The 24,893-nt window shown below is 41.6% G+C and overlaps 1 protein-coding gene across 2 annotated transcripts in view; it reads right to left on the reverse strand.

The window, feature by feature from the left end:
- The window catches only part of PIEZO2 (piezo type mechanosensitive ion channel component 2), a 449,780-nt gene that overhangs the window by 343,067 nt on the left and 81,820 nt on the right, over positions 1–24,893 (reverse strand). For both annotated transcript variants that reach the window (XM_039220835.1, XM_039220834.1), the window contains exon 2: positions 20,520–20,615. In XM_039220835.1, the coding sequence (XP_039076766.1) occupies positions 20,520–20,615 (96 nt within the window). The remainder of the gene's footprint in view (positions 1–20,519; positions 20,616–24,893) is intronic.

The following is a 24,893-nucleotide window of genomic DNA, read 5'->3' on the forward strand; positions in this document are numbered from 1 at the left end:
TTATTTAGAGTATTCTTCTGCCGATAACTTTTTTAGTTTTATCAGTAACTGGGCTTTAACCCCCCCCCCCAAATTTTTATCAAAAAAATGTTGTGGCATATAAATGGGGCTATTCTAGATACAAGTTTAATCAGCTAACTATAATCCCAGCCTGATGAAATTTCCAATCTGCTTTGTTGTTACATCAGGCTACATCTATGCAAATACACAGTTGATAGAGTAAATCAACATTTTGCATTAAACTGAAAAGCAGAGTTTACAAATGCTTTCTGTATAAAGCCCATACTGAGCCAAGCAAATAGTGATCTGAAAAAGTAGGGAATATTTCCTTCCTTTACACACACACACACACACACACACACACACACACAATTATCAAAGGTTACGAGATTTAGCAAATATAAAGATGCAGGAAATCCAGCTGAATTTGAATTTTAAACAAAAATGATTAATTTAACTTTGTAGTATTAAGTATGTTTCATGTAATTTAGGAAAAATTATGCTAAAATGTTAGTCATTGTTCATCTAAAATTCAAATGTAACTGGCCATACTGCATTTTATCTAGTAATTTTAATGATTCATATTATGTATGCATGTATAGACTGTAGATCATTTGCATGTTTTTTGGACATTTTGCCTCTGTGCAGGCAGAATGGAGGTTGGCAAGGGAAAGAACAAACCTATACATTATGCAAGGACCGAGAATTAAGAAACATTCATGACATTCATTGGGGAGAAAGTACCCATTTTCTGCCTTACCATAGTCCTGATAAACAGAGAGCTTACTGATATGTTTTAAAATAATACCATTGTTAGTGAAAATGGTCTCATCAATACACTAGTCCTGACATTATCTTTTCACGCTTATTAGGTCCATAACTGGGGATAGAAAAATTAGAAGAAAAAGTATATATATATAGGACACACACACAAACACCTGGCAAATTAACCTGAACCTATTCCTCTTGTGTAAAGTGGGAAGATAATAATACCAATGTCTTAGGATATTGTTATGAACATTATAGGAACTTAAAGAGTAAAAAAAAAAATCTTTCTGAAATGTAAAAATAAATATCATTATTATTAAATTAATGGAAAATTTCAACACTGAAATTTTTGAAAAGTCCGAGCTTCTTTCACACTCCTCCTCTACACCCAATCTGTAAGGATAATACATATCTAACCATAATGTGACACTCCCAGAGATAAATCTATGTCTCAAGTTTAAAATTCCAGGCCTTTAAGAAAAAAATTCAGAAAAGACACTTAATTGCAAACCAAACAGAGACCTCCTTGTCAAAGAGGAAGCCGTAACAACCTTCATAGAGGCTTTCCTCAGCCACACTATTTTCCACATGGTCATAACATAACCCACCTTAAAGAAAATTCTCACTGCAATGGTTTAAGAAATCCATTTCAAACAATATGATAGTTCTACTCTCCTACCTGAAGCTCTGTATCACCAGGACCCTAACCTTCACATTCTAGTGTAAAAGTATACAATTAATTCTTGTTATTCAAAGGGGTTGTGTTCCACAATGCTGTCATGAACACTGAATTAGAGAATACAGAACCATTGCTCCCAGGGGAAAAACAGGGGTAGGTTCCTGAGGCTCTCTGGTTACAATATTTTCATCAACCGATCAATATATAACCTTGTTTTATGCGTGTGTCTGTTTAAAGACACATTATTCAATACATATTGTTGATTCATTAACATTGAACTCATGGCCAACAGCACAATGGCTCATGCCCAAACAAAGCTTTCCTGATAAATGTGCTTCTCCGTAGGGCACTTCACATCCTCCTTGTACTTGAGAACGCTAGGCAGCCCTTCAGCACTATGCTGGGGGGCTGTTTTATTTTTAACTTTTTAACTTTATTTAAATCTAAGTTAGCTAACGTATAGTGTAATAATGATTTCAGGAGTAGATTTTGCTGACTCATCCCTTATGTATAATACCCAGTGCTCAACATAACGAGTGCCCCTCCTCAATGCCCATGACCCACTTAGCCCATCTCCTGTCCAACACTCCTCCAGTAATCCTGAGTTTGTTCTCTGTATTTAAGAGTCTCTTCTGGTTTGTGTGGGGAGGCAGGGGGAGGGGAGTATTTTAAACAGCAAAATCACCAACAAAAAGGACACAATGTGGGGAATGTGGCACTAAATAAACTGCAGAAAGGGCACTTGTTTACCATATGGAAGCTAAAGCAGGAAGGAAGAGTTTGACCTTGTTCTTCCCCAACTGGAAATGCTCATGGTGCGTAACTCCAAGTTTCTGCCACGTCCAAGTCTGCACACATCCATCAATGACCATGAAAGCACTACAAGCATTATTCTGGCATTACAAATTAATTAGCAGGTAGGTGAACTGACAAACACAGAATCCTCGAATGATGAGGATCGACTGTTTAAACTCTAGAACATTTTCTAAATAAGTTTATTATTAAGGGTAACCAACTAGACAGTAAATTTCTGGATGACAGGGCTATGTTTATTTTGCTTACTGTTATATTACTGGTTCTTAACATATGATTTTCAAAAAGTAAATGCCTGAACAACATCTGTCAGATGAATCCACTGACAATAATAGATTGTCCCACGAATAAATGGAGGGGATTTGTTCACTCAGACTCTGTTAGGATGTTACAAAGTACAAAAAAAATCCCCAAAACCCTGGACCACAAATATTTTTAAATTTCCCAGGTAACCATTCCCCAATCCTCTCCCTTCTTCCAAATAGCTGGTACTCAAACAAAAAAGCTAAGCACAGCTTTCAGAAGCTGAGTCTCCTATTGCCTGCTGCATGTGCGCAAGCCTATAAAAAGACTCTGTAAAAGCCCTAGATGCTGAATATTTGATGAGCAACATATGGCTGAATGATAGAACCAGCGCCTGCTATTCAAAGGCAGATGCAGCCCGGTCAGCACCTTGTCACTGTTTTCAGCTCACTCAGATGAACAAGTGTTTGCTCAACACTTGCTTTTACGAAAAAGTAGCCTTCGAAGCCTGCGTCTTTGATCATACCTTTCTAATAACCTGGCATTGAACGAGCATAGCTAATTAATCCTCACCCATTGCACAGTCTGCTGGCTGGTGACTGTGGACCAAAGAAAGGGTGCAAGGTGGTAACAGATCACATGATCCAGAAGACCCTCAACTCGTAACTTTATTGCCCATTACTCACCTCTGCAAGGACCTTGCCTTACCATTAGCCACTTCCTGTGCTCATTCTGTCTCTGCTGCTCTTAACAACCTGACCACTTACTGACTCTCAATATATGATAGAGCAGTGATGGATCATTTCGACCATTTGGCTCTGTGACCTGCACACCAAGGTTGCTCCACAGAGGCAGAGGCAGGAGCCTCACAGACTGAGGGCTGCATAACGTCCTGCCATGTCATGGTGTTTCTCAAGAATGCTGAAGAAGTTAGGAGGGGACATTTATAGGATCGTTTTGAGTGAGATAGGGCTCACCTTCAGGAAAATTGTGTATTGCTCTAAAATGTGTCCGTGGTGTGTTCTCCTACATTGTTTTCTCCAGGGCCACTCTTAGTTCACCCAGAGTTCATTCCTCTGGAAGCAAGTGATTCTGCGCTAGCCTGTTACTCTTTTTGGTCAGCAAAACAGGGGCCAGAATCCAGTCTTCACAAGTCCTCTTAGCCAGATCCCCGTGTGAAACACAACCTGTATAAGCACTCTGAGGTGCCCTGTTTCCCAACACGCATCCCCCCACCAGCCCTGCCCCAGGGTCACCTACTCTGTGATGCCTCTCATGATTGCCATCCTTGCTCTCAGAGGGAGGGACAGGGGATGTGGGCAGATCCACCCCAAGGACAGTTAAGGCATTCACCACGGCCTACCAGAGCCGTACCTTGCCAGGTGCGCTTGCATTTTAAAAGAGGAATTTTCATTTTGTAGACGCCATTAAACCCAAAGGAGTGTGATAGACAATGAAGAAATTGACACATGAGGGTGACAATCCTTTGCATCCAATTGCCAAGGGATCCTGTAACGCTGGTCGCGGCTAGCCAGGTTATAGAGAAGAAGAAAGAGGCTACCTTAAAGGTCTGAAACCACTCCAGAATACACACATGCAATCCTCGATACCTAAATGCCCACGGAGTCTTGGCCTTCAGGTCTGGAGCTCTGGAACGGGACTCCAGGCCAGCCCAGCCTGTGCCACCTGCAGAGGCAGTCCGACCAGCACCATGTGCCACTTGTCACAGCTTGACAGCTCTGCCTCCAGGCCACCTGAAGAGGCTGCTGGTGGCTTTCTCCAAATGCTCCTTAAATACACATGGTATTGGCAAGTGGAAATGTAGAAAATACATTTAGGCAAAATTAATTTTTAAAAAACGGAGGGAGTAAGGATAGGATAGAGGTGGGAAAGAGATAAGGGAACGAGGGAGGCCCAAATGGTGAGTTACAAGATTAAAAGAATCATGTTTTCGGTTACTGGTGGTTCCAGTGCCAAGCTGACTGCCTGGCGCACTTCAGACACTCAATAATTACTGACGTTTATTCAGTGAACAAGCAAAATTAGTGCATAGTTTATATCAATATCCTCAGTATATTCTTTCCTGTTTAATGCTGAAGAAATAGGGGCGCCTGGGTGGCTCAGTCGGTTAAGCCTCCGACTTCCGCTCAGGTCATGAGCTCACAGTTCGTGGGTTCAAGCCCCACGTCGGGCTCTGTACTGACAGCTAGCTCAGAGCCTGAAGGCTGCTTCGGATTCTGTGTCTCCCTCTTTCTCTGACCCGCCCCTGCTCATGCTGTCTCTCTCTCTCTCTCTCTCTCTCTCTCTCTCTCTCTCAGAAGCAATTAAAAACATTTTAAAAAATTAAAACAAAACAAAGAAACAGCTCTTAGTTTCATTGATCTTTTGTATTTTTTTCTTTAGTCTCTATTTCACTTATTTCATCTCTGAACTTTATTATTTCCTTCCTTCCACTAAGTTTGTGTTTTATTTGTTCTTTTTCTAGCTCCTTTAGATGGGGGGTTAGAGTTGATATTCTTCTTATTTCCTCAGGTAGGCCTGTATTGTTATAAACTTCCCTCCCTCCCTGCCGCAGCCCAATGATTTTGAACTGTTATGTGTTTCCATTTACTTTGTCTCAAAGTATTTTTTAAAATTATTTTTAATGTTTTTTTATTTATTTCTGAGAGAGAGAGAGAAAGAGAGCGTGAGCAGGGGAGGTTCAGAGAGAGAGGGAGATACAGAATCTGAAATAGGCTACAGGCTCTGAGCTAGCTATCAGCACAGAGCCCGACGCGGGGCTCGAACCCACGAGCCTGATCATGACCTGAGCTGAAGTCAGATGCTTAACCAACTGAGCCACCCCGGCGCCCCAAAGTATTTTTTGATTTCCCCTTTGACTTCTTCATTGACCTCTGGTAGCATTTAGTTGCATATTTTTCAGCCTCCACATGTTTGTGTCTTTTCCAGATGTTTTTTGGAGTTTGTTTTGTTTTGTTTTTTTTTGTTTTTTGTAAGTGATTTCCAGTTTCATACTGTTGTGGTCAGAAAAGACGCTTGATATGATTTCAATCTTCTTTAATCTATAGAGACTTCTTTAAGGGCTTCACATGTACTCTATGCTGGAGAGGGTGCTCTATGCTGGAGAGGGTACAGTTGAGAAGAATGTGTATTCTGCTGCTTAGAATATTCTGTAAATATATTAAATCCCTCTGGTCTAATGTGTTGTTTAAGACTGGTGTTTCCTTATCAATTTTCTGCCTGGATGATCTTTCCATTGATATAAGTGGGCTACTGAAGTCCTCTATTATTATATTACTGTCAACATCTCACATTATGTCTGATAATAGTCACTTTATATATTTAGGCACTCCTATGTTAGGTGCTTAAATTTTACAAATGTTAGATCCTCTTCTTGGATTGACCTCTTTAGCATTATCATTCTTTGTTTCTTGTTATTGTCTTTCTTTAAAGTCTATTATGTTTGATATGACTATATTCTTTTCATTTCCATTTGCATGAAGTATCTTTTTCCATCCCTTCACTCTCAGTCTTTATGCATCTTTAAATCTGAAGTGAGTCTCTTGCAGGCAGCACAAAGATAAGTCTTATTTTTTTTTATCCATTCAGCCACCCCACGTCTTTTGATGGGAACACGTAGTCCATTTACAATTAAAACAACTGATAGATTTGTACTTATTGCCATCTTGTTTATTATTTTCTGTTTTTTTGGGTTTTTTTTGTAGTTCTTCTCTGTTCCTTTCTTCTTTTCATGCTCTTTTCCCTTGTGATTTGGTGCTTTTCCTTAGTGTTATGTTTGTATTCCTTTTTCTTTATTCTTTGTGTATCTATGTATAGAGCAGTCTATTTTAAGTTGATGGCAGCTTAAGTTCAAACACATTCTAAAAGCAATTACATTTTTACTCCCACCTTCTATGTTTTCATTTTGATGTCATAATTTACACCTTATTAGTTTGTGTATCACTTTACTAATTATTGTATATATAGATGATCTTACTACTTGTATCTTTGAGCCTTCATACTAGCTATGTAGGCGGTTGACCCATCACCTTTACTATGTTCATCAGGAAAAAATAGAAAGGTCCCACATAAAATCATAAATGAAAGAGAAGTTACATCTGCTACCACAGAAATACAAAGGATCATAAGCAACTACCACAAACAATTATGTACCAATAAAAGGACAAGCTGGAAGAAATGAATATATTCAAAGAGATATATAATCTAAGACTGAATCAAGAAGAAATATAAAATATGAACAGACCAAATATTAGTAATGAAATTGAATCAGTAATCCAAAAACTCCCAACAAATAAAAGTCCAAGACCAAATAACTTCATAGGCAAATTCTACCACACGTTTAAAGAAGAGTTAATAGCTATTCTTCCCAAACTATTCCAAAAAATTCAAGAGAAAGGAATGCTTCCAAACTTCTTCTATGAGGCTAGCAATACTGCGATATCAGAACAAAAATGTAAAGTTACAGGCCAATATCCCTGATGAACATAGATGCAAAAAAATCCTCAACATTAGCAAACCAATTAGCAAACAACCTTACCAAATAAACAAAAATGATTAAAACTGTATTAGTGTTTCAATAGATAGGAAAAAAGCATTTGATGAAGGTCAACATCTTCTTATCATTAAAAAAACCCTCAATATAGTGCATATAGAGGGACTACACCTCAGAATAATAAAGGCCATGTATGAAAAACTCACAGCTAACATCACATTCAATGGTGAAAAGCTGAAAGCTTTTTCTATAAGATTGGGAACAACACAACGATGTCCACTCTGGCCACTTTTATTCAGCATAGTACTGGAAGCCCTAGCTATAGCAATCAGACAAGAAAAAGAAATAAAACGCATTCAAATTGAAAACAGTAAAACTGCCGCTATTTGCAGAGGACAGAATACTATATATAGAAAAAAACCCTAAAGTCTTCACCAAAAAAACTATTAGAACTAAAAAATGAATTCATTAAAGTTACAGAATACAAAATTAATATACATTGAGCACCTGGTTAAGCATCTGACTTTGGCTCAAGTCATAATCTCACAGTTCATGAGTTTGAGCCCCACATGGGATTCTTTGCTTATCAGTGCAGAGCCCACTTTGGATCTTCTGTCCCCTTCTCTCTCTGCCATCCTTGCTCTCTTACTCCCTCTCTCTTTCCCATAAATAAATAAATATTTTTATTTAAAAAATAAATATATATTGGAGCTCCTGGGTGGCTGAGTTGGTTAAGTGTCTGACTTCTGCTCACGTCATGATCTCCTGATTCATAAGTTCAAGCCTCATATTGGGCTCTGTGCTGACAGCTCAGAGCCTGGAGCCTGCTTCAGATCCTGTGTCCCCCCTCACTCTTTGCCCCTTCCCCACTCTGTCTCAGAAATAAATATTACAAATTTTTTAAAAATTAATATACATTAATTCTGTATTTCTATAAACTAATAAACTATCATAAAAAGAAATTTTAAGAACAATCTAATTTACAATTGCATCAAGAAGAATACAGGGACGCCAGGGTGGCTCAGTCAGTTAAGCGTCCGACTTCAGCTCAGGTCATGATCTTGCAGTTCGTGAGTTCAAGTTTCACATAAGGCTCTGTCCTGACAGCTCAGAGCCTGGAGCTGCTTCAGATTCTCCATCTCCCTCTCTCTCTGTTCCTCCCCCACTCATGCTCTCCCTCTCTCTCTCAAAAATAAATAATAAAACATTTTTTTAATTGAAAAAAAAGAAGAATGCCATATGCAGGAATAAATGTAAGAAAGAAGGTGAAAGACCTACGCTCTGAAAACTAGAAGACACTGATGAAAGAAATTGAAGATAAATGGAAAGATATTCCATGCTCATGGACTGGAAGAATGAATACTGTTCAAATGTCCCTGCTACCCAAAGTAATCTACAGATTTACTGCCATCCCCATCAAAATGTCAATTTTTCACAAAACTAGAATAATACTAAAAATTGTAGGAACCACAAAGGACTCTGAATAGCCAAAGCAATCTTGAGAAAGAAGAGCAAAGGTGCACGTATCATGCTCCCTGACTTCAAACTATTCTACAAAGCTATGGTGATCATAACTGTATGGTAATGGCACAAAAATAGACACATAGATTAATATAGAGAGCCCAGAAATAAATCCTCACTTATGCTGTCAGCTAATCTCAACAAAGGAGGCAAGAATATACACAGGGGAAAAGTCAGTCTCTTCAATAAGTGGTGCTGGGAAAACTGGATAGCTCCATGCAAAAGAATGAAATTGGACTACTTTCTATACCAGACACAAAAATAAACTTCAAATAGATTAAAGCCTTAATTTTAATACCAGAGAATTAAACTCCTAGAAGAAACCATAGGCAGTAATCTCTTAGACATGAGTCTTAACAAGATAGACAGGTAGATAGATAGATAGATAGAAGATAGATAGATTATATATATTCCTGCACAGCAAAGGAAACCATCAACAAAACAAAAAGTACACCTATTTAATGGGAGAAGATATTTTCAAATTATATAACCAATAAGGGGTTTTAGATAGATAGATAGATAGATAGATTATATATAGATAGATTATATCTAGATTACATATAATATTAGATTATATATATATTACATATATAGATTAGATATATATCAAATAGATATAGATTATATATAGAGAGAGATAGAGATCTGTCTCCTCAGGCAAGGTCAACAAAAGCTAAGCTAAATAAATGGGACTACATAAAACTAAAAAGCACTGCACAGCAAAGGAAACCATCAACAAAACAAAAAGGCAACCTATTTAAAGCAAGAAGATATTTGCAAATTATCTAACCAATAAGTGGTTAAATCCTTAACACAACTCAGTATCAAAAAATCAAACAATCCAATTTAAAAATGGGCTGAGGATCTGAATAGACATTTCTCCAAAGAGGACCTACGGATGGCACATGAAAAGAAGCTCAATATTCCTAATCATCAGGGAAATGCAGATCAAAACCACTATGAGATCTCATCTGTTGGCGAGTACATGGAGAAAAGGGAACCCTCATGCATAGTTGGTGGGAAAGTCACAGCAGAAAGCAGTATGGAGGTTCCTCAGAAAAATAAGAATAGAACTACTTTATGATCCACCAATTCCACTTCTAGGTATTAATCTAAAGAAAATGAAAACAGTAATTCAAAAAGATAAATGCACCCTATGGGGGTGCCTAGGTGGCTCAATCGGTTAAATGTCCAACTCTGGATTTTGGCTCAGGTCATGAACTCATGGTTTGTGAGATCAAGCCCCACATAGGGCTTTTCACTGACAGTATGGGGTCTGCTTGGGATTCTCCCTCTCCCTCTCTCTCCCTGCCCCTCCCCACTTGCTCTCTCTCTCTCTGTCTCAAAATAAATAAATAAACTTTAAAAAATTCTAAATAAAAGACTCCGGTCACTGTAACATTATTTAGCCAAGACATGGAAGCAACCTACATGTCCATTGATAGATGAATGGATTAAAAAGATATATAGTGGAATAATACTCAGCCACAAAAAGAATGAAATCTTGCCATTTGAGATATGGATGGACCTAGAGGATATTGTGCTGAGTAAAATATGTCAGACAGAGAAGAACAAATATGGTATGATTTCACTTATATGTGGAATCTAAAATACAAATGAGAAACAGACTACAGAAACAGAGAACAGTCTGGTGGTTGCTGGAGTAGGGAAGCAAAACAGGGGAAGAGGACTGAAAAGTACAAACTACCACTTATCAGATAAGTGTCATGGTGATGCAATGCAGAGGACGGGAATACAGTTAATAATATTGTAACAGTTTTGTATGGTAACAAACGGTGGCTACATGCATTGAGGTGATCACATCATAATGTATATAAATGTGGAATCACTATGTTGTACACCTGAAACCAATATAACAACGTAGGTCAACTGTAATAAAAAATGTAGGAGAGGGGCTATGATGTCTAGAGCTCTTTATCCATCTATTCAGTATACATGACAAAAGTAGGTGCCCATGTACATGACCCCCCCAGGTAGATCTCTTGACATTGTGTCAAGGACCAGTGCCAAGGACTCAACATATGGGTAAACAAGGACTCTGATAATTTAAGGAATTTGCCCAAGACCATGCAGTTAATAAATAGAAGGGCTGGATTCATATCCTGGGGACAGAGAGCCTGTATTATTTACCTCAGTCGATCTAATTGCCTAGTACAAAGCCTGACAGGGAAGGCACTGGTAAATGTTTGTCAAACGAAAAAATGAAAGAATAGTGATTTGGAGATGCAATCAACCAACTGATAGCAATTCAGGTAAACTGCCTCCCTGTAATGACAGGACCTCATGTGAACAAGAGCTAAGGCTATACTACAGGTCTGGTGTGTCACAGCCAAATAAAGGAGTTTGGGATCTCTGAAAATCTATCCCCAGTCATAAACCAACATGATCCAATGCTTCCTGAGCTGAGAATTACACGTATCCCCTGAAAGGCCTTCTGTCTGACTGAGCAGTGATTGCCAAATTTAAAACAATAGAATATTACATCTGTACCATCCCCAAAAAAGGACCTATAATTGACTCATTCAAAAGGTTGAGAAACAAGCATTTCATTATTTATGTTAGCATTTCTGTTGGTGGTGAACTGATATTAATAGTAAAACACCTAATAATGTACTCAATTAAATATTTTCTTGGGTTTTGCTTTATTATGGCATAATAAAACATAGTAATAATATGTCTAATGGTATAAAGACTAACAGTGTTTTTAACAAAAACCAGATGCAAGCAGTTTTAAATATCTGCTACTATTTCCTCCCTGACATCCAAACATGTTTTTACAAGTTAACAGACCTCTTTGCCTCTTCACAAGGGCAAATTGAACGTCATTCTTTTCTCATGGTGCTTTTAGTGATTCTGGTAAGGTGCATCCTGGGTGAGAACCTCAGAATGAGGACCTTCTGATGATTATTTTACACACACACACACACACACACACACAGCCTCGGTAAGATTAGTACAATTTCCACATAAAGTAGGACCCCTGTTCAGAGCTGGAGAGTAGAACATTTTTTTTTTCTCCCCTGTCATTATAGAATAACTTTGGCAATCATTTATAAAAGTTAACTCGGCCTGCTAACCACTGTCACCAGAGCACAGCGAAGCCTCCTCTCCTTTACTACCATAATTCTCTCCTCCTTCCAAATGTCAAAAGAGATCCCAACGACCAGAAAAAAATATGTTCTTTGTAACTTACGTGTGTAAACGCAAATAAATATACCAGGGAACCCACTACCTTGCTCAATGTAACAAAGCAATGTTTATTTAAAAAAAAAAAAGATATTTCAGGGACTCACTCCTTTGATCACAGGGAAGATAAAAATCTCCTCCACCAAACCACGTACTGAAAAATATTTGAGGGCAAAGCCCAAAAGCATTGGCAGCATGTGGTTCTGTTTTCCTCTGGCAATCTGGCCTCGGCATAGGCCTGGACCCACTACCTGTGCCTCCCCTGCTGCAGGAGAAGCTAGCCATCATAACCGAAGACAGTAATCTTAAGATTAGGATTCACACAGGCACCCAAGGTCCTTTCCTTTCCTCTACCACCAGAAGAGTGCTGTTCTCACCTCTCACAGGGTTGCCCAATCTTGGCAAATATTTAGAAACAAGGCTCTCAGAATAAGCATGGGTCTTCAAATAAGAAGACAAGTTTGTCATTAGAGATATTTAGACACCTTAGACAACAATGGTTTCTGTATGCCTTAGAGTGTGTGTGTGTGTGTGTGTGTGTGTGTGTGTGTGATGTAAACATTTTACATGGGAACTGGTAAGATGATGATGGTGCTTTTAAGCTACTCCTACTATAAGTTAATGGCTAACATTGCCTAGGGAGTGCTGTAGTCTTGTAATTTGAAGAATTCCTATTCATGGAGCCCCCAAAAAGGAAGTGACTGTATGAGTTGAATAGCACTATTAAGATAAGATCCTTTCATCCACCAGCCCAAGAGAACACATGAACAAAGAACACTTGCTGGCAGGGCCAAGAAAGCAGACAGAAGCAATTTCCAGCAAATAGCAAATTTACACTGTAGCTAGATGTATGCTTCTAATGTTAGAACTATTATTTATCCAGAGTATATGAAAAGATGCAACACTTTTTGTTGAAACCAACTGAAAGACACCCTAGACCTTGAGCATTTACAGAGTCAAGACCCAAGAATTTAGGACCAGGTACATGCAAGGACACAGTCTATCCAACTTTTGTGGGGAAGGACACCTGTGGACCCATGGAAAGGAGAACAGGCATCTAGACTTGCCAAAATGGGACTAAGTCTCACTAACGTAGCCTTAATAAGAGGAGACAACGGTAATATCAGGACCTCACTATGGACTATTCCTAGTTTGTTAAGTGGATTTATAATCCAGTTCACAATAAATGTGGGTTTTTCTTTTCATTCCAGAATGGAGGTTCTCCCTTTCCAATAAATCATTTTTCTATCTTCTTATCAGATGAGTTACTTACTATATAGGGAGCACTTAGAACAGTACCTGTGACATAACAGTTGGCTACCTTTACTATTATTAACATCCTCCATTCAAGCACATCTCCAGATATGATATCTGATTCTCTGGTCTGGGTCAAGTAGGTACTGCCTACTATTATAGTCAAGATTCCAGGGTAAATGTAGTTAATCACTACTTCCTTCAGGATGCTACCTTCTTGTCTGGGTATCTCATTTTAAAACAATATCCCAGATGTAATATATTCTTCTATCCACATATATTCATCATGGAAAGATGCTCCATATGTATTTCCATTCGTGTGCAGTAACAATGGTGTTCTCATTCAAATAAACTTTATTTTTTTAATGTCTTACAGAAAGAGAGAGAGAGAGAGCATGTGTGCAGAGGGAGAAGAAGAGAGAGAATCCCGAGCAGGCTCCATGCTCAGAACAAGCCTGACACAGGGTTTAATCTCAGGACTGTGAGATCATGACCTGAGTCGAAATCAAGAGTTGGATGCTTAACCAACTGAACCACTCAGGTGCTCCACATTCAAATAAACTTTAAACATCCTCATTTATAATGAGGAGTGACCTTTAGATAGTTTGTTCATACTAAATATTCTGGGTTTTATCTCTTTAAAAAAAACTTTAATGTTTATTATTTTTGAGAGAGAGAGAGAGACAGAAAAAGAGCAAGCAGGGAAGGGGCAGAGAGAAAGAGGGAGACACAGAATTCAAGGCAGGCTCCAGACTGTGAGTTGTCAGCACAGAGCCCGACGCGGGGCTCAAACTCATGAATCGCAAGATCATGACCTGAGCCGAAGTTGGACACTCAACCAGCTGACCCACTCAAGCGTCCCAAGGGTTTTATCTCTTTCTTTCCTAAAATTGACATGCCTGATTTAATCACCAGTTTTCCCCCATTGAACTAGACTCCAAATGTTGTACAATCAGACCCACCTCAAAAGTGCAGTGGCTTGCCGACATGGAGCCTATTCAAGGCAAACCCCTAAGGCATCTGCAGGAAAATAGTGCGAGATGAATTCAGAGAGATGAATTCGACGAGATACATAATATCCATGTGTTTGAGAGGCTACTCCAGTGAAGAACCCTTTTTTCTTCTCCTTTTTATCCTTCACAAATTCAAACATAGTATTTTGTGAAGGGTAGTGTTTCAATTAACATTTGTTGAAAGAAATAACCAGTCACAATATGATGTATGTTCTATACAATGTAAGGCGTAGGTCATCAGTCTGTACCAATGCAAATTAAAATATCTTCTTCAAATATACTCAAACTACCTCTCCAGACCTGGAGCCTAGTAATCTATCAGCCAACAAGTATTTATTAAGTCACTAGGTCTCCCTCATCCCTCACAAATCCCCAGAGGACTTTGTTTTCTGTCCTGGGTATGAGTCAGAGCAACACACCTGCTAAGAGCATGGCCACCCACAGGGCACCTGTGTGTCTCAGGCTTATTCTCAATCCACCCGGAATTCAGTCTCCATCTGTAGTGTAAGGATTGGGGGTAACAGTTTTTAATAATAGTAGCAGCCCCCTCAAAATGTCCTTGTGAGAGTTAAACTCGTTAATGCATATAAATAATATGCACTTAGAAGGTAGTGCTATTGGCTCTCTATTAACAGATTGCTCGACCCAAATACAATTTTTCAAGAAACCCTGGAAATCACATAATTCTCAGAGATACTGAGAGAGCACTGGAAAAGTCCTGAGGTAAATATTGACAGTGGTCATACACGTGAGACTATGATTTCGAAAACTCTCTCTCTGATATTCAAAGCAATAGTGTAGTAAATAATATTAGTATTAGCCAATATATACTGAGCATTTGCCATGGCCTTCTTCTGTATCTAATATGTTTTATTACTTATATTCCATCCAAATAAAACACAAACTCGTCCACCATATTGGCTGATGTGGTGTATTCAACACGCCACAAGGTATAGGGAACCCGTGTCTGGTTAAAGAACTTAGTATCTGGGGGTGCCTGGGTGGCTCCATTGGTTAAGCCTCTGAAACTTGATTTCAGTTCAGGTCACAATCTCACAGTTCGTGGGTTTGAGCTGTATCAGGCTCTGACAGTGCAGAGCCTGCTTGGGATTCTCTCTTTCTCCCCCTCTCTCTCTCTCTCTTTCCACCCCTCCCATACTCATGCTCTCACTCTCTCTCTCAAAAATAAATAAACTTAAAAAAACTTAGTATCCCCTCAACTTCAAATGTATGAGCCCCTTGAGGTGAATTACATATTAGATAGTATTTAATGGAGTGCAGTCTCAATCCAAATGTGACCCTTAGGTAAACAGCAGAAAAAGATTTATTTTCCTTCCTACGATGTTATATGCTTAAATAAAATGCCTATCATTTTAACTAAGAGCATAAAACATCTTGATTTCCTAAATTATTCATGATCTTCTGATCCCAATTAAATCGAAAACAGCAAAATCCCATGGCCCATTATACCCTAAGCTTCTGTCTCCAAGGGGGGCGAGTATATGCAATAAACTGTTCCATGATATTTGCTATTACGGAGACTGAGGTAAGCATAAGACCATAGCCATGTTTGTAAATGCTTCTAAAATGAGGGAGCGTGAGTATCAATTCACTCATTCATTCATTCTGTAGATATTTACTGACTGCCTACTATATACCAGACATTGTTTCTGTGTCCTGGAAATACAGGAGGAAACAAAACAGCAAAATCCTTCCCATCTTGCAGCTTACATGTTAGACGGGAAAGAGGCTCAGTAAATAAACGTATTAAAATGGGACTCTGGCTAAAAGAGCTGAGGAACCAAGGTTCCCTGACTTTCCAATGGGTGCGATGGCAGAGGACGTTTGTTTTCAACCTGTGGTTCCTTCTCCCCAGAGGATATGAGAGAGAACGTTTGGTAAGCCGAGAGAATTAAAATTGTAGAAAGATTTTCGAGCCTAGTGAGAGTGGCTTCCGAGAGACACCCCTGTGAGCCCCAAGGACATGCTGCTCTGAAATATGACTTACCTGGGAAATCCAAAGGGCAAGAAGAGGGGTGAGGGTCATGTTGAGGTAAGTAATTGCATGCTGACCTACAGCAGATGAAAGATGCCTGTTCTCCATGGCCTGAGTGTGAACGCCCCTGTGTGTGTGTGTGTGTGTGTGAGAGAGAGAGAGAGAGAGAGAGAGAGAGAGCGCTCCCTTCAGATGTCAGCTCCCAGGGAGCTAGTCCACTGTGCACTGTCACACACAGGGCTTCCTGATGGCTGGGGAACGAGGTGCCTCAGTCCTCAGAGGTGGCTCCAAATTTACACCTCAGCTTCCTGCACATGGCGGAAGGGATTCTGACAGGAGGAAGCACCTCTAGGGCAAGTCCACCTGGATGGAACGGTGGAAAAATCACTCTTAAGTAACTAGGGATGTTTCGTCTGGTGAAAAACAGACTGAGGGGAAAGATGATCCCCTCCCCCCCCTCCTGACAGTTGAAAAGCTCTGGGTAGTTTATTGACCATGAACATGGAACTGTCTCATTTGCCTCCCATGACTCTTATTAGTAAGAATGCCAGGCATGCCTGTCCACACAGATCGGTCCCCTGACTGCCTCCTGTGGTTCAGTGACATACTGGGGCTCTTGTGTCCAAGTTCTGCTCATGACACCCCTGCCTCCCCCCACCGTAGTCTAATCCAATCCCATCACAGTATTGTGATAATGTAACTATATAATATTCTAATGACTGTAGTCCTACAGCCTCTGTAACTCTTTTTTTTTTTTAGTTTATTTCTTTATTTTGAGAGAGAGAGAGAGAAAGAGAGAGAGAGAGCGCATGAGCAGGGGAGGGCAGAGACAGGGAGAGAGAGAATCCCAAGCAGGCTCCATAAAGTCTGCGCAGAGACTAATGTGGACTCAAACTCATGAACCATGAGATTGAACCTGAGCCGAAACCAATAGTCAGACACTTAACCAACTGAGCCACCCAGGGGCCCCTGTTGACTTTTTTTTATTGCTCTGGGTTGTTGATACTATAGCTTGGATTTGCAGTGAGGCGGACCTCAGGTCTATCCAAGAAAGAATTGCCTGAGATTCTCCTGATAGACAGGTAGCTCCCCGGCCCATCAGTGATTACAAAGAGACAGCAGGCACGCTGTCAACAGGCCTCCACCACTGGTGCCAGAACCTGCCTGGTGACTCCTAAAGGCCCCTTCGACTCTGGACTCAGTGGTTCAGATGATGCCCACGAGTGAGCTCAGTGGACTACCTGCCAAGCAATCGTCCTTCCTCTGATCCTTTTTCTTTTTAACTTGGTAACATTTCAGCATATGACCAACTGCACCAGATCTTCCCCCCTCTGTGACACAGTAATGTCCAGGCATTACAGCAATGCTTTGCTACATCACAGGCACAGGGAATGCCTCCATAACGCTCAGACGTTCCGGATACTGTGGACACCCTTGTCCTCGACAACAGAGGCGAGACTGCAATTTCTGTTCAGGACTATCCCAGGAGCTAAGCCACAGAAACACGCTCCATGCTACAGCCCTGAAATTCTCCATCTGCCAGGCCCTCTGGATGGACTCAGAGGAAAGATAATCACACAAGAGTGAAAGAAATCCAGCAGACCAAATGCAGGGCACAGGGTCATGCAGGAGCTTTCACACGTCTGCACCTCGCTTCCAGTCTAGGGGGTCCATGTCATTACATGGTGCCGGCAATGCACACAGACGCCTCTGGCTCCAGGGGCAATCCCAATTCCGTTGTGGCTTCAGGCAGACTGTCCGCAAGCAGGTAATGAGTGCAGAGGCCACTGACATTTCTTTCAGTTTGATAACGCACTCTCCTATCGATTCATGAGAAATGTATGTGAACATGAATTTGACGGTCCGAGCATGTAGGAGCCTGGGTCTTCCTGAAAAGCCACACTGCGGTCACTCTTCCAGACCCGTCACTATGTGTGTCCATGCCATGTTGGCTTGAATGCCAGAAATGCCCGGTGTGCCATATCTCAGAACACAGACTTCAGAAACGCCTGGATTGTGAGCCCTGCATGTTCAGGAAAAAATATGTGGGCCATCCTCTCTTAGAGACCCTCTGTGTTTCCATAAACAAACAAACAAACAAACAAATATGGTTACGTTGAATATCAGGCATGCGCCTTGGCTTCTTGGCCCTGAAATGCAGAAAAGAGGAAAGTACTCACAACACTGCTTCCGTATATTAACTGGACAGATGCCTGTGGGATTCCCTTTCAAGCCCAGTGCCTCCCTCTCTCCTGTTAGGAGCAGCACCGGTAGAACACGTGGGTGCTTATCATGCTTTGTTTGTGCACTGACCCTGTAACATTTTGTGAATTCGGGGTATTTCTTTACATAGAGAAGAACAACTTTTTTGCTTTTGATTTTACGTTTTACGTCTCAGCTTCCTGACAGTGTCAGTCCCTGGTGCACCGGGTATAAACACTGGGCCGATTGTCCCGCGCTTCTGACATAGTTGCACACCCACCCCTACAGAGACTGAGGAGACCTGATAGAAAGCAGGGCTGGTTAGTTGGGAAGAAGGCAAACCCAGGTGCTGTCACCTAAGTACAAAGGGGGAAAATTCCATTTACCTGATTTTCAGATAAAATCATAAGGAGACACTTTGATGTAAAAGTAATAGATAATTTAATTGAATATATACAAGTACTCTTTAAAAAATTTTTTAACATTTATTTATTTTTGAGAGATTGACCAAGACAGAGTGTGAGCAGGGTGATGGCAGAGAGACAGGGAGACACAGAATCCAAAGCAGGCTCCAGGCTCTGAGCTGTTAGCACAGAGCCCGACACGGGGCTTGAACTCACAACCCACGAGATCATGACCTGAGCAGAAGTCAGACACTTAACTGACTGAGCCACCCAGGCGCCCCCAGGTACTCATTTTTAAAGCACGTGCTTTAATATACATTGCTTCTGAATGTGTATGATACTATCTTTTTTTTTTTTTAAACATGAGCTCCAAGCCAAGCCATGAAATACAAGTTGCCTACAGGTTCTGAGGCCAAAACTACTCTGTTTCAATGTTTTTGTTTATGTTGAACTGTAGGAATGAGGCAAGAGTGGGTATGGTCCCATGAACAGGGATCTTGAGAACTGATGAGGATTATGCATGCATTCACTTGACTCCAGCTCTTCTTCACTTGTTGTATTAAGGACTTAAGTGACTTAGAAGAGCCCTTACTTAGGGGGACCCCTGGGTGGCTCAGGTGGTTACGCATCTGACTAGATTTCAGTTCAGATCATGATCTCAGGGCTCATCAGTTTGAGCCCCACATTGGGTTCTGTGCTGTCAGTGAGAGATTCTCTCTCTCTGCCCCTCCCCCTCTCTCCTGTGCTCTCTCCTCCCTCTCTCTCTCTCTCTCTCTCTCTCTCTCTCTCTCCCTCTCGCACAATAAATAAATAAACAAAAGAAAAGAAAAAAGAAAAGGAGAGAAGGGTGGTTACTCAGGTTAGTCCTCAGGCAGGAAAGTCAACAGTAGCATCTGTAGTCTTAACTATTCAGATAATGAATCATAATACGCATTATAAATGCAATAGTTCAGGGGGGGAGAATGGGAAAGACAGAGCCATTATTTGCTGTTCTGCATACACCAAGTTGTAGCTTCTTTTCCTGTAGACTCACCACCACCATGAGTTGCTGAGTTGACCAAGTAGTGTCCAATGGCCCTTCCCATGCCACTCTTGTTTGGGTCAAACACAACTTCCTTGTTTTTTCCATGTTAATACACAGCCATCACACTCACCTGACACACTGGGCACAGCCTTTATTTCTGATGGAATTGTTTGGAAAAATAACCTGTTAAATTGATTTCATGTGGTTTAATGTTTATACCTGTGGAAGAACTTCAAATATAGAAACTTACAAGGCAGACCATGACTCCTAATTCGGACCTTAGGAGAAGCAGTCACATTCCTTTCTATTCCTTCATATTCTTGCAGAGCAACAGGAAATGGATCCAAAATTTTGCAGTAACATGATTGAGAGACCCTCCCTCGGACTCAGATTACTCTCTTTCAGTACTCTATGGAGGCATATGCAAGAGATCTCAGCTGATGTATAAACAAGTCATGACTGGGACCCAGCCTCCTACCCAGAGTTCCCACTACATGGCTTGGAAATGTTAAGACGGTGCTCTGCCTCCTTTCTGCTTGCTACCACATCCTCCCCAGCAATCCAATACGCAAAGCGTCTGCCAGTGTTGTTCCGCCCTCTGCCTTATTTTACTGAAAATATACTGAGTTCATCTGAAACTAGTCAAAACGTTCCAGAGACACTGAAAGTCTACCAGTAAAGATCTACTTGGAACTTGTATGGGAGAATAGCTCTGAAGTGACAAAAATATGTCACCAACAAGCTCCACGCTACTCAGCTTGCAGCTGCTCAGACGCTTGATGCGCGCTCCTAACTGGACCAGCATGGGGCACAGATAGCATTTCCTCCATCAGATAAAGACAAACCCAGAAGCCTCAGTAGAGAATAGCAAACATCTCTTACCTTGCATCGTAGCTTTTGTTGGTTCTGAGAACAAAGGGATGAGCAAGAGGTAGATGAGGTAGACAAAGGAGAGCCCATTGTACCGGAAGGCACACGCTGTGGATGGGAAGAGAGAAGAGAAGAAGAAAGTCATTAACAATGGCAGGCTGATGAGACCAGGGTGCACAGGCCTGTGTGGGCTACCGCATCAGCCATCACTGGATCAAATGGCGACCTAAGTAGATAAGTCAATTAGGAAGTAAAAATTAAGCCTTTCTTCCAAGTTCATCACTATGTTGAGCATCATTAGAAATGCAGAATTAAAATGCATGATCCCTGCTCTTAAAATGTAACCAAGAAGGCAGTACCCACATACCTGAACGAAGGCAGTACATATATAAGTCATAAATTAAGCTGGAGAAATTAAAATTGCTACAGAAATATGGGGGCAACAGGATTGGGGAGGGTTTGGGATGTTCAGGTAAGGCTTTCCATGGAAGAGAGGAGACAGAAGAGAAAGAGAATAGAAGAATATTTGTTAAATGCTCCATGGCAGGGCTTTACACCATTTTTCTCATTCAATCCTCATTTTATGAGTAAGAATAGACAGGCTCAGAAAGACTATTGCTCACTTGAATCTCCCAACTAGGATTTGACCAAGTTAGAATTAAGCTCGGGTCTGCCAGACTCCCAACCCTATGTTCCTTCTTCTGTATCATTTAACTTACAGCTAGCACAGAACTCCAACGACTCGCTCCAGTGGGCATGTTAGCACTAGGTTCCCATTTCCCCATCTGTGAGGTAGACATGATAATTGTCTCAAATCATAGACTTATTATGAGGAATAACTAGAAAGACATATATGATAATATTTATGTCTCAGCATCTTATACACAGGAGGCCCTCAAAAACATGAGCATTTATCATAATCATCTTCATTATCATCCCGGGAGAAGAAAGTGTGCAATGTTCCATGCAGAAAGAAAATGAGCGCATTATAGCAATAAAAAAATAAGTTTATTGGACGATTAAAGAAAAACTAAAGATGAGAAGGACTGAATATGAATCTGTGAGATGAGGAAATTTGTTTAACAATTACACAGATGGAAAAATGTTGGAACAAAAGTTGGTAGGAGAGAAAATAGAAGGCAGTGGACTCTGGAGTTGATGTTAGAACATAACCATAATAACGATTACTATTAAACAATAATAATAATCTGGCGACTGTGGAAGAAATCTGGACTAGGGGAGAGTGAAACTTAAAAGCTCTGGTAATTGGGGAATAAATGAGGACACGGCAGTGATGATGGCAACTTTAAAAAGCAGCAGATGGAATAAAACAGCACTTTGTGAAAGAAATATGGAGAGGGGTGAAGAGAAATTACACAACAGTGACTCCACGGCTTGTAACCCAGGCAATGATAAGGATTACTGCCACGGAGAAAAGTGATTTAAGAAGTGGTAAGTTTAGGGGTGCCTAGGTGGCGCAGTTGGTTAAGCGTCTGACTTTGGTTCAGGTCATGACCTCACAGTTCGTGAGTTCGAGCTCTGCATTGGGCTCTCTGCTGTCGGCATGGAGCCCACTTCAGATCCTTGGTCCCCCTCTCTTTCTGCCCCTCCTCTACTTGTTCTCTCTCTCTCTCTCTCTCTCTCTCTCAAAATGTAAATAAACTTAAAAAAAAAAAGAAGTGAGAAGTTTACCTTTAGACACACAGAATTAAATCACAGGGTAGAGACCAGATATAAATGGCCAATCGTTGGTGTGGACAGCATCCTTGCCTAGGGCTCTATGGGGGAAGGTAGGTGCGGCCTGAGCAAAGTGTTCACAGAAATGACAAGAAGGGATGAACTCTCCCAAGGCAGGCGCAATGGACAGATGTACACAAGACAGACGCATCTGCCTCAATGGTTGCTTGCATATGGGGTGAAGATGGAGGGAAACTGGCAGGTATGCAAGAAAACAAGTCACAGAAAATTTAGGACAAACAGGAGAAAATCCAGGAAGGTCCAGTTTCACAAGAGAACAAGTTTGCATGAAGTTCACTACGACAGAGAGATGAATTGATCACCAGTAAGGATGTCTCCGGAGGCCTCTGAGGGAGGAGGTAGGCACATGGAAACGCAAGAGAAGCAAGCACTACTGTAACCAAGATGTAGGAGCGAGAAGGGGAGTCCCGGGGATGGGGGTGGGGGTCATGAGACCCCGAGAGGACTGAGTAGGGGTGACGTGGTGCAGGCAAAGCCTGGGTGCTCCTGATCAGACTGTGGAGCCTCTGGAACCACAGGACGATCCGGTCTGGGATACACACTGGGAATCACAGATGTGGGACCCACAGGGAGTAGTACCCACAGTAGATCAAGAAGTGCTGATCTCCAGACAGAATTTGAACAACAGGCACATGGCCTAGGCCAGCCCCCAGCCCCCTGCTTCTGGTGGCTTATTCTAGAATCCAGCATCAGAGGCCCAGCAGGGCAAAGTGAGGGACGGTGTCCTGGGGAAGGTAGAATCCACAAAAAAGGCTTTTTCATTCCAAAAGAATCGCACACATATTTGTAGCTTTTTACACACCATCATGGACATTCCTAATCTCCTTTACAGAAAGACCCAAAGCAGGAGGAAACTGTCATAGTATTGATGGGGCTGATAGGAAAATATATAAATGAGACAATGTAAAAGAATAAAACCATATGTGTGAATTGTCTTTCTAGATGATTTTTCCTTCTGTCTCTTATTTCTCATCCATACTGAAGCTCCTTAAAAACAATTCAAAGATAGCGGTTATTCATTCAGTCAACAAATATTCATTGAGCATGTACTATGTGCTGGGATCTACAAAGATCCTCTTCCACCTCTGAGAAGTTACATTTTGGTGGGGAGATGTATGATGAACAACAAACACAAGGTCAACCACCAGGGACGTTGGAAAGCAAGTGTTATGAGCAGAGGAAATCAGCAAGGAAAGGGGGGGCAGGGGGGCACCGGAGGTGGCGAGGGCTGCTGTAGCAGTCACTAGGAACACTGTAGGTAGACCCCAATGAGAAAGAGAGATGTGGGCCAATAGGTGAGGTAGATGACTGAGCCTCCCATGGGAGAGGGTGCTGGGCGGGGACTTGGGGCCCAAGCAGGCCTGGCCTGGGTGACCTGGCCCAGAGTGCCCCGCAGGGAGCCAGTGTGCCAGCAGAGTCCTGGATGGGGCCAGACAGGGTGGCCCTTGCAAGGGATCAGAAGACGCTGGATGTCACTCTGAAGTGGCAGTCCATGCTGCTTCTCACCCTCAGTTCCAGGCTGCAAGCCCAGCTCCTGCCAACGCCTGCACCTCCGTGCCCCACCAATTCGTAGCCTGCACTCCACGCCGCTGCCCAGCTAAGGAGCCAGCCTCCTCCTGCCTCCTTCCTGCCTGGAGGCTTTGCCCACATCCCTCCCTCTGACCGTAACACCTTCCCATCCTTCTCCATCAGGCATCTTGCCACATGGCTCACATGTTTCCTTCTCTGGCTCATTGTCCACGAGAAGGTCATTGTCTACAGTCTCCCCAAACAGGCGCATTTCACCCCCTGGTGCCTCTTCCTGGACACTTCTCATTCAGCGTCGCACGTGTCAGTACAGATGCCTGTGACCATCTCTGCTGTCTCCAGGGCCCAGGGCACAGGGGCGGCTCAGACCCACGAGAGGCATGAACAGTGAATAAACGAATGAAATAGAATGAAAAAGACGTGAAGGCATCAAGAAAGAAAATCAGGGTATCCAAGACACAGCCCGCCCAGTAGCATAGAAACACCACAATTGACAGTTAAACAACAATAAATGAAATAAACATCTAAACAACTGGAATATTTCCATCTTTTCAGCCTTAGGATTTTTTTTTCAATGTTAATTAGTATTGTGCAGCAAAATTGCCTATTTCTGAGTATTTCTAGGTAGAAACTAAAACAGAATTCACTTGTATGATTGTAGCACTTTAAAGAGCACCCACAGTGACCTGTCCGCTGTTAATTTATCTCATAATAGCTTATAACAATGTGCTTGCTATGTGCCCAGCCCTGATGTATGCGCTCTGTACATACTGAACATACGATTACGATCCCCCTTTCACAGTGACTGCTTATACTCTCTTTCTACACATGCAAAAGCCAGAAGCACAGCTGAGTAACCAGGCTGAGGACTGAGCCTGTGAGTCTAGTTCCCGAGGCTGCACCATCATCAGGAAGCATTGTGGCCTCACCATGGCTCCGTGCCCTCACCTGTCTATCCTGCCCCCAGTTAACTCTCAGGGGCTCAGTGAGCCAGAGCTCTCCCTCCACAGGATTAGAAAAGCTCTGCATGTATCTATCTTGCTGTTTCAGTTTTATAGCCTCACTATGTAAGGTTTCAGATTATGCATACTGGAAATGTGC

This window comes from Hyaena hyaena, unplaced genomic scaffold (assembly GCF_003009895.1).
Source record: "Hyaena hyaena isolate Hyena2069 unplaced genomic scaffold, ASM300989v1 scaffold_910, whole genome shotgun sequence".
Taxonomy (NCBI): domain Eukaryota; kingdom Metazoa; phylum Chordata; class Mammalia; order Carnivora; family Hyaenidae; genus Hyaena; species Hyaena hyaena.